At 47.6% G+C, this 11,265-nt stretch overlaps 1 protein-coding gene across 1 annotated transcript in view; it reads right to left on the bottom strand.

Annotated features, from left to right (window-relative positions):
- The window catches only part of PLXND1 (plexin D1), a 138,333-nt gene that overhangs the window by 48,508 nt on the left and 78,560 nt on the right, over positions 1 to 11,265 (bottom strand). The window contains exons 17-19 of the mRNA XM_032784260.2: positions 9,715 to 9,805; positions 9,013 to 9,288; positions 7,823 to 7,972 (exon numbers count right to left, since the gene is read on the bottom strand). Of these exons, the coding sequence (XP_032640151.1) occupies positions 7,823 to 7,972; positions 9,013 to 9,288; positions 9,715 to 9,805 (517 nt within the window). The remainder of the gene's footprint in view (positions 1 to 7,822; positions 7,973 to 9,012; positions 9,289 to 9,714; positions 9,806 to 11,265) is intronic.

Here is an 11,265-nt window from a genome sequence, read left to right as displayed (position 1 = left end):
TATTTACGTTTAACATCAATATCATTTAATTGTTATAAGTATACAGACTTTATATGAAGGACCTTCTAAAACTTAAAATGTATTACTGGATGTTAGAACGCTTAAATTAGATGCATAAAGAAGACTGGCACACCACTTCTGAAAGGTTGCAAGACCCCTGGCGCTCTCAGGCGCTGAAATCAAGCTGTCAAGGCTGCATTGTGATAAGTGACAAAATCCATAGTCGCGTCATTCCCTGAAATAAACTTATCCACTACAAAAGTGGGCGGAACAATCTTAACCAGTTCCACTTAGTACTTTCCCCCAAACTGCGCCGTGATGAGAATGCCTGCCATTAAGAGAGAGCGTAAGGAGAATTGAAAAGATACCGAGAGATCAAAAAAAATTAAAGTGAAAAAACTATCTATTGTTAGGCTAAGGGCGGGCCTGGATTTGTCTTTCCTTGTGGTTGTGGCACAGAACAGGGGTGCAGGAACACTTGGTTCTACATGCTGGTCTATGGCCCTACACTTACCTGTGACACCGATGCTGGCATCCCATGTCCTCAAATTTCCCCACTCTGTCTATAAATGGGGAGGCATAACACTGAACCTCACAGGGAGTATGCTGGGGTTTAATCATGATTTTGTTATATTGGGTATGAGAAAAAAGTACACGTAACTCACTTTGTATAACTGTATGCGAATGTTAATCCAGATGTGCTGCATCTAATCCATTCAGATTAAGGTGCAGGCCAGTAGCACGCGCCCTGCACGTTCGTTCGAAGATTTTTACCCTAGCAACATCAGGATGTCGCGAAGGGCCCTTGATCATTAGTGAGCGCCGCTATTGGTGGCCGTACTATATCCCTTGCCGACCAGCGCGCCTTCAGTTCCTCTTCCTTGCCTCTTCGGTCTCTGGGAACAGTGGAAAGGCCGTTGTGGTGTGAGATGGCAATGGATATGAGCAACACTAGTCTCGATAGGAACAACAGAATTCACACAAAACGTGCGAGGTAACCGTCTTTTTCTTTGTGCTCGATTGCTTGCTACATATCCATCCAGTTTAGGTGATCCCAAGCCTAGTAGCGCGGATGCGACACACTGCAGTTTAGATCGGTGCATAAATCATGCTCCAGAATTGCAAACTTGCTTTAGCCACAAGAGTCTATGCAAATAATCCCTCGTATGGACTGGTCCTGACACAGAGCTTGTCGAGTGCTAAGGGATGGACCGCAGGCACCATGAGCTGCGGCGCATAGATTCTCTTTGGTAGTAACGACGTTGTAAGGCGGCAGTGAGCTTGGATCGCCTTGTATTTTAGAACGGCATGTGTGATATTATGGTTGGAAATTCTGAGATCCATATCTCAACACAGCATCAGGGTGTGCACGCAGACCCAAGATGAGTACTCTGAGAGGAACAATAGGTCTTTCGTTGGCACTGTACTGCAACCGAGAGTTGGGCGGAGTGGACAAAAGCAGCGTTTGGTCCGCTGCGCACAACTAGTGCCAGACGCTCCACAGACGTCCAGGGAGTAGCAATTGTTGTCCCGCATTCGCGGTTGAGTGTGGGACACATGAAGGCCCGAAACCACCTTATGGGAGGAAAAGCCATTCCGCGTTGGTTCTAACTGCACCCTGGTTTTGTGTGAATCAGACATGTTGGCAGAACATCATAAGAGCCTGAGCTCGAAGACGTGTCTTGGTCCGACTGTAACCAGCTCAGGAGAGAGCTTGTCTCTCAAGCAGGATAAAGCGAGCAGTGTCGCTATAGGCTAACGAGCGTAGAAGGAGAACTAAGTCTCGGTCAGACCAGGTGACGAGTCCCAGGTTGGGCTGGCGCGGAGTACCTAGGTGTATGTCGCGCAAGCCTGGAGAACCTCGAAACCATAGAGTATGAGAACACAAGAACGACCAACCTTTAGCCTGGAGGAAGCAGTAGAGCTGCTGACAAGTGTACTCTGGTGCGATCGACACGCGAGGCACCTGCTGTTGCACAGGAGGGTAACTAGTCCAAAAGTGACGAGGGATTACGATGACCCAGCAGGAGTAAGATTAGAGCGCTCGTGTCGCACCTGTATGAGAAACGTTCCCCTGGCAGAGTACCGTGTTGACCAAGCAGCAGGGAAGGCTTCCTGTATCGTGATAGATCACGTAGCGGTCACACCATGAGGTGAGAGATGCGATGTACCGGGCGGCGAGTCTGCAGCAGTCTGAGGATATGAGGTCTGGTGGAATTGGCAGGGTAATTGTGGTCGGCTATTGAAGGCAGGCACTGTAGGCGTAGTCAGCGCTGATCGACGACGCCTGGAGTGATACATGATGATGCACGCCCTGCCCCTGCGAAGTCTGAGCAGGAACCAATGAGCCAGGGAACGGTGGGAAGGGCATAACGTTGGCCCTTTCCACTGTGCGACATGAGGACAGCGTCCCGGAGAATCGGGATCACGAGCAGAAGCTTTGCAGGACAGAACCTCAGTCCAGTCCGTGTTCTCGGGGTACAGTCGAAAGGCCATATGATGGAAAATCCCCACTGCTGCAACAGAATGCATGCATCAGGCAGGCAGACTCATGGAGACAGTATATCCGGCACCATAGCGGCGCCACTGCAGGGGGCGCCCTGCCGACCCACTGAGTGTTGCTAGGGTAAAAATCTTCCGACGAACGTGCACGCGGCGCGCACACACCTAACTGGAATGGATACGAGCAAGCACTCGAAGAAGAACTAGCATCTTTACAAGAAAGGAAACATAGGCTCATACCATGGTTTCACTTCTGGAAAATGAGTTTCACTTCTCCAAATGAATGAGAAGCAGGAAACTCCAGCAAAAAACAAAGTGAGCTTGAGGAGGGCGGGATGCAGTGATCTTCAGAAGATCCACTGAACAAACCCATATGGAGAAATGGTCTGAAATAGATCAGATGAAATTCAATAAGCACAAATGTAAAGTACTCCACAAGGAACAATCAATTGCACACATACAAAATTGGAAATGAGTGCCTACAGAGGAGTACTGCAGAAAGGGATCTGGGGGTCACAGTGGATCACAGCCTAAATGTATGAGTCAACAGTGTAACACTGTTGCAAAAAAACAAGCATAATTCTGTGATCTATCTGCAGGAGTGTTGTAAAGACATAAGAAGTAATTCTTCCCCTTTACTCCGCACTGATAAGCAGGGCCAGCTTCAGGCCGATTCTACCGATTCCCCTGAATTGGGTCCAAGCCCAAGCCCAAGCCCTGGTACGGCGTACTGGCAAGAGCTGGTGCATCGTACCGGGGTAGCCCAGCTTCCCCAAGAGGCAATTTAAAGGGCCTGGGACTCCTAGCAGGGGCTGGAGCCCAGCCCCTTTAAATTGACACCAGAGCCCCACTGCTGGAGCCCTGAGGTAGGGCTGTGGGGCTCTGGGAGCTATTTTAAAAGTCCGGGGCTCCCCTTGTTTCTACCGCCCTGGCCCTTTAAATAGCCACTGGAGCCCTGCCGCTTCCCCAGGGCTCCCGCGGCTATTTAAAGGGCCGGGGCGTAGAAGCAGGGGATCCCTCGGCCCTTTAAATAGCTCCCAGAGCCCTGGGGTCGCAGGGGGATCTGGGGGCTATTTAAAGGGCCAGGACTCCAGCTGCCTCTGCCGGTGGAAGCAGGGGAGCCCCGGGCTGCTTCTGCTACCCCCGTGGGGGAGGGCGGAAGAGGAGGCACTTACTGTACAGGGTGGGCTGTACCCCTTCTGTACCCACACCCCCTGCCCACAGCCAGCCCCTGCTGCACCCCTTCCCTTACCAGCCCCATACCATCTGCCCTGCCCGCACCAGCCCCTGCCTGCAGCCGGTCCCGCACCACCTGCCCTGTCTCCAGCCAGCCCCGCAGCTCCTGCCCTGCCCGCAACCAGCCCCTGCAGCACCCCCTGCCCACACCAACCCTGCACCCCCTGTCCTGCCCCTACCAGCCCCGCCCCCACTGCCCTGCCGCTGCCTGAAGCCAGCCCTGCACGCTCTGCCCACAGCCAGCCCCTGCCGCACCTGCTGCCCTGTCTCCAGCCAACCCCTGCCGCACCCCACTGCCTGAAGCCAGCCAGTCTCGCACTCCGCTGACTCCAGCCCTGCCAACACTAGTGCCAGCAGCCTGCTAGTAGCCCCAGTCTAACGCCAGCCCAGCCACACCCTTGCCCGCTGCCATGCCACGACCCTATTCCCACCAGCCCCACTCCTCTCAGAGTCGTCCGACAGTTCTCGCCGTAGTGGCGAGCATAACCCTCACAGCGCGTCTGTCATAATCACGATGGGGGCAGGATGCGAGTCTGGCACCCACAGTGACCGTGCACAGCCCCCCCCACGGGTGATCCGAGCACCAAGCTAAGTGTGAAGAAAATCGGACGTCGGCGAGGGGCGTACATAGACCCGAATACGCAGGAAACAGACTCCAGACAAATTCAGACGCCGCGCTGATTAAGGTCGGCAATACGAGCCAACAGTGCCAAGAGGATGCGAGCCCCTACCAACCCCAGGGAGTGCAGGACCCTCCACATTAATGGAGATCATTTCTAGTTCAGGCCCATCTTTTTAAAAAAGAACTTTAGGTAGGGTTAAAATACATCTGTATTTTCCCAGACATGTCAGGCTTTTTGGTTCTTAAATCGCCATCTGGGAGGAATTTTTAAAATTTAAAATACGGACGTATGGTAACCCTATTGGTACAAAAAATACTTACTGTGGTACATCCCTTAAATCAGAACTTTTTATAGGGAACCGTTTGCTAAGAAACGAAAGGCTTTTTTTACATTTTATTTTTTTTTTTTTAGTCATCCCTGCTGGGGCCCTGCCGAAAATGTTCGAATTGGGCCCCGCACTTCCTAAAGCCGGCCTTCCTGCTAAGGCCTCAACTGGAGTATTGTGTCCAGTTCTGGGAGCCACACTTCAGGAAAGATATGGATAAACTGGAGAAAGTATACAGGAGAGAAATAAAAATGATTAAAAGTCTAGAAAACATGATCTATGAGGAAGATTGAAAAAACTGGGTTTGTTTAGTCTGGAGAAGAGAAAATTGAGGAGGGACGTGATAACAGTTTTCAAGTACATAAAAGGTTGTTACAAGGAAGAAGGTGAAAAATTGTTCTTCTTAATCTCTGAGACTAGGACAAGAAGCAATGGGCTTAAATTGCAGCAAGGGAGGTTTAGGTTGGACATTATAAAAATCTTACTGTCAGGGTAGTTAAGCACTGGAACAAATTACCTAGGGAGGTTGTGGAATCTCCATCATTGGAGGTTTTTAAGAACAGGTTAGACAAACACTTGTCAGGGATGGTCAAGTTATGACTTAGTCCTGTCCTGAGTGAATTTAACCCTCTTATCTATACACTTGTTGAATCCAATGTGCCATTAGGTAGTTTTTTAGCTGAGGTTTATTTCAGTGTCAAAAGATGTCAAAAATCAGTGGTTTTCGATGGTAGGAATTTTACTAGTATCCTGGTGGTGTAAAATGTTCTTGAATAACATGATAGCCCTGTTGTAGCTGGCAAGGAAGGGACTCTACAGCTGGCTTTATTGCTTATATTAGAAAAACTGTTTACAGAAGGCAGAGATTCCCTGAGCACATAGGTATGTACACACACACACACACACACACACACACACACCCTCTTTACAGGCTTTATGCATCTATTGAGGGTGTTCATCAGACAGCCACTATAAAGCAATACATACTGTACTGAGGTTTTCATGTGTTTTGTCTAAAAACGTTCTAATGAGGAAAGATAAATCTGCATTTTATGTTCCGGATTTTTTATTCTAGTCAACCTGGCCCAAATTTGCATTATTGCCAGGAGCAGAAATACCAGTTTCAGTGTTTAAATGATTCTGCAGTGAACTAAAATGGGTTTGAAGGCCCCTTGAGGTGTACAGATCTATTAAAAATCCATTTTATAGGCACAAACTACTGGCAAGAGTGCATTTGAATCAGGGTTAAATTGTGGTTTCCTTACTTTACCACAGAGTGGGGATGTAGAGTACGATTCTGCTGTAGGACAAAATTCTGCTGTCAGAGCAACATTTCTGACATGCTGCTCTCCCTATGTGGGCAGAACTTCCATTGAGTTTATGGGAGACTTGCAGTGAAGGGTCATCATCAGGCTCAGGAGAATTTCACCCATACTGAGCCACAATTTTAAAGGGCAGCCCTCCTTTGTGCAGAAACAGCTGCACTCACAACTAATTATGGGTGCAAGTCTTACCATTTAGATAGCTGTATGAAACTCATATTTAGCCATCCAAATGGAAGGATTTGCCCCAGTATCTAGCTGCACCTCTACTGCAGGTACGCTATTAATAACCAGCTGTGACTTTAGTAACATGTATCATCCCCTTGTTTATCTACATTTTAGGCACCTCCAAGGCATTAAACAAAAAGTTTGCTGTTGAAACCAAAGCTAACAAGATGTGTATCACAAGACCAGGTTTTTCTAAAATAAGGATTTTCTGTTTTTCAGTTCCCACTAAAAATAAAAATAAAAGGATTTCCCTGTTTTCATTAACAATGGCTTAGGAAATCCTGGGTTCTGCTACTTCTGCATTTGTTTGTTTTGATTTTGCGTAGAAAAAGCAAAAAGGCCATAAGCAATGAATAAGGAGCCTCTCCCCACAGAAGCAGGGGAGTTTCTTCTGAAGTACTTTGTTTCTGGGGAACATCAGGCCACACATTCTTCAAATCCCTCTGCGCTCTTCCTACCCCCTAAGCCACAAGTCCCTGCAAATTTATTATGAACACATTTACTGGAAAAAGAATCAGCTGGGATGGAGGCTACAAGTTCTCAGGCGGTTGAGACAGGTGGAGACATTGTCTCCAACTGTGAACAGCTTTAATCTCACCCCTGAGGAGCCAAGGGCTATAAATGAAGTGAGAGCTGAAGGAAAAGGCGTACAATTAGGGACGCCCTCTTGAAAAAAGGAGTAAGGAACAATAGTAAAGCCACAAACGCAAACCCTCCCAAGAACAGACAAGAGCTGCTTTGACATCAGAACGGCCTTGGATCCTGTCCCTAGAGTTCCATCAGACCGAGATGGGCCAGTGAGATGATCTAGTGCTGGGGAAAGATGCCAGATCGATGGCCCTGGGGACGACTGAATTCCTCTTTTTATCTGCACAGCAGCTGCAGATGGGCAGTGGCAATGTGAGCTTCCCAGCGCTGCCCCCTCCACTGCACTCCTCTGCCACTACAGGACTGAGGGGGCATTCAGGTCTGTATTCCCATTCAATCCTTGCTCGTCTGCTGACACTGATAACAAGGGGGCCTGACGACTAGTAACTAGGCTGGGAACCATTAAACTCATTTCACGCGAGGCATTCAAAGAAAAACCTTTTAGTGGAGAAGGATCAAGTGACAGTGGGATTTTACACTCATTGCTGGAACTGTAGGACTTCCCGCTAAAGCTTATAGTGAAAACAGCCAGTTCTCAAATGAACCAACCAGGACCAGGACCAAGTGCCACCATTTGGCTGTCAGCACCCCAGAACCTGCAGGGAAATGGCTGCCTTCTCCATGCTTTAGATGTCACAGAATCATTAGGCCAAATCCTGAGAGGTGCTCAGCCCCAGTAAATCCCGTGGAAGGTGCTGGTGCTCAGCACTGGTCAGTATTTCATCCACAAAGAGGAGAGGTGGAAAAGACCTCTCCATTCATCTAGTCCACCCCTCTTCAGCCACTGCAGAACTGTTCCCAGCGGTGTGTTCACTTAGTGCTTCAGTGAGTGCTAAGGGAATCCTGAGGCTAACATGAGGGTTCTCTGGTATATTAAGTTCAACACACTGAGCGCTCTCGTCCTGCAAGCTCAGACCATCCTGGCTTGTGGGACTCACCGTCACGGGCAGCTGTCTTTCCGATGTGCTCAGTGACTCGTTGACTGAGCAGTGAATGACTTTGTCTGAAACAATCTGTATCTCACAGGAAATGAGGCCAATTTTCACTTGGTACTCATCGTTTTCCAGGCTTAGGTTGTCAGGCTCTTTCTAATTACAAAAAGAAAACCAGGACAACAAAGTGAATTAGTCAGTCCTCAGAGCGCCAGGCCCACTTGCAATGGCTTCTTTATGGAAGCCCTAGTAAACGTCCTGTACCTCGTACCACCAGTCAGCCCTGGGAAAGCCCTCCCACTGACATCTTCCATTTTTCCAACATTCTATGGGAAATCCAACCTCCGCCCATTCCTCATTTTCCTGTTTCCAGTCCCTTGTTGTCTCTCAGTGTGGCGTATGGAATGGATAAACACCCTGACAAAGCCTGGCAAATACTGTCTTTGATCTGCCCTGGTTGTGCATGGCAAATACATATCAAAGAGACTATAGTATATGGGGAGGGAGAGAAATGGAGTGGCTGGTCCTAGATAGCTTGTGGATGGCTGCATTAGATTAGAGAGAGGCAGAGAGTATTTTTGAAGTATGCTTCACTCGGTGAGGACATTCTACAACAAACAAGGGCTTTTAAACTTGTACATTGTCCAAACCACTCAGTCTTCATTTGCCCGGCCTTCCTTGTTAATTTAACACAGTAGCCATCAAAGACGAATTCAGAGCCCATTTCTACAAGAACCAAACTCCACAATCATGGACATTAGATATGGAAAAGACTCTTTGGTCACTTGGTCTGTTCCAACCATATCCAGTGTTTTACCTCCCTCCTTGCTGCTACATCTTTCAAATATAGTACTAAGGTATCATAATTCATCCCCCTACAGTATCACTTGGTCAAACTACATACTCCAACACCCTAATCTGTTCAGCAGGAGACTGCAGGCTCATCAGAATTTAGCATTACCTTTGGGAATGAACTGTCCACTCCTCTGTGAGTTCCTTCCTCCTTAGCCCCTACCTCCACTCATCCCTCCTTTCACCCCTCACACCTTCCCTCTACTGCATTTATAAGGCACTCATCACCCGCTATGGTATCTAGGTATCCTACCCACTGAAGAACCTCACAGTGAGAAAATGGCTACCTCCTAGTGTAAAGTCTTATTGCCAAGAATCCAGGATGCCCTGTGTTAGTCTCTTACATGTATAACCAGAGTCAGAGGTTCCCCAGGATGGTGCTTGATCCATTTCTCCTTCTTGGCTGTGAAGAACTGGGGGTCGGCATAGTACTCTAGGCCGAACTTGCTGGTGTGCTGGGCCTCCTCAGGGTACATGTACTCATCGGGAGCCAGCCTGTCGTCCATGTAGAGGCGTCCATTGATGTAGAAGTCCACCGGCGCTGGCTTGCTCCCCACAGTGAGGTTGGAGGCAGCTGGAGAGGGGCAGGTAATCATAGTGTCGGTGTGAACCTTACAGTTCTGAAAGCAGGAAAGAGCACGCGCATCAAAAATGGATAAACCTAAGTCTCAGTCATGTGTCATCAAGTGTCCTGAGAGGCCCAGAGCCCTCAAGCAGCTGCAGCTACCTCGGATAAGATAGCTTCATTTAGTCATTGATTGACAGGCAACTGTGTGCGCCAACAGCCGGACACTACTTAGCACCAGGCACCTTGATGGCACTGTAAACATTAATAAGAATAATTACAGTGCATGGGCATAACTTAGGTCTGTCATTCTTCTGAGCTAAGGAACATAACATTCATCCCAGTTACAGCCCCATCAGCAAGGGTTACAGACCAGGCCCCTGGCTTTTATAGATAGTAGATTATTATTCAGAACGTCCCCAGTCACCAGGCAGACAACCTGGTTCAGTGTCTTTGTGCTACATTAACGCAGGACGCTTACTGTTTGTTCTTTCCCGATGCTGTGAACCACCATCGACACATTCTGAACCATCAAAAATCCGTGTCCTTCCAGAGTGATGATCCTGCCTCCACTGGGAAAATAAGAAAGAGGTGAGAAAGGAAGTGCACGTATCACTGACAACATATATGCTGCCAGACTAACCAGATACAGGCAGGAAAAATGCACCTGTGCTGCTGCTGAATATTCAGGGAATAGCATATTGTTTCAGTAATGGACATGTAATGATCACAGCAGAGCAGGTTACCCAGGGATCAGTAATGTAAGGGTTAACACATAACTAGCTCAATACTTAGATGAATTAGGATTTACTCTTCTTTTTTTTTAACTCAGCAAAGAAAGGCTAAGTCCTGAGTGGGCCAAGCAGCACATTAATGCATTAATGGCCGTTCTGCATTTTTCAAACCATTTTTTTTTATTTAGGGAAAAAAACCTGTGACAATTTATTTGTGTTTTGGACCTGCTGCCTGTGGCATGAGGCGCTGTCAAAGTGCAAGCAATTAAAGAGAATAATGAGATTGCTGAGGCACACACCTCACTGGGAGGGAGGGAGGGAGGAGTGGCTCGTGTCTTCAGTTGAACAGCAATTGCACCCAGGCTTTGCCCTGCATGTGGCTTTTCATTTTCCCCATTTCATGTTCTATTTGCTTTAATGATATGGTGATATCAAATAACTAATCTGGGAGGTCAGGGGAGGGTCGTGATTTATCCCCTAATCTCCAACAGGCTCAATATATTCAGTGCCTTGTGTCTAGTGCCCTTATAGTCAGGGCCTTCTTAAGCCCTTAAAACTGCTATAGATCATAGTATATTGTTGTTACACATGTTTATTGTCTCTGTTAAGCTCTTGCCAGGTCTGTGTAATTGTTTGGGATCTATGGCCTTTTAAAACAACTTTACTCCTCATCATATGCCATAAACCAAATTAGATCTAACTATTTGCTGAGTTACTGGTACTGCATGATCACACCTACAGCAACATATTAGTATTGAGAGAATTCACAAGTAACTCTACAATAACAATTCAGTGTGAACAATATTCCATCAAGTTTCCAACATTCTATTATTTGGAAACCAAAGGAAGTTTAAAAAACAGTTTCCAGTTGAATGAGAAATGCCCGAGTGGGCTCCTTTTTGGATATGAGCCTCTACATTTTGTAGCTGTCACTCTGTGTTTAGATACAGCTATTGCCATTCACCAGTCTTGAGACTCATAAAACTCCACGTAAGAAGCTGAGGGTTGGGTGTGTCATTGATGCGCATTCTCACACATCCTGTACCCTTGGTATTGTACTTGTGATCTGAGTCATGGCTCTGCTAGGCAGGCTGTAGATACCATTGGACTGTTGTAGTCTTAGTAGCGTTTACTTTCTGAGGGTGTTGCTTTCATGGCATTTTGGAGAGGAGGCTCAGGTGCTGGATTCTCAGATTTCTGTGGTCAGACTCAGGCTCTGCATTTTCAGATTGTACTGCTAAGTGAGCTGGGATTTCACAGAGAAATCCAAAAGCAACAGGATGTCTAGAGGCTCCGGG

The sequence above is a fragment of the Chelonoidis abingdonii genome, chromosome 17, assembly GCF_003597395.2.
Source record: "Chelonoidis abingdonii isolate Lonesome George chromosome 17, CheloAbing_2.0, whole genome shotgun sequence".
Classification (NCBI taxonomy): Eukaryota; Metazoa; Chordata; order Testudines; family Testudinidae; genus Chelonoidis; species Chelonoidis abingdonii.
This window is presented reverse-complemented; position numbering and strand designations above follow the sequence as displayed.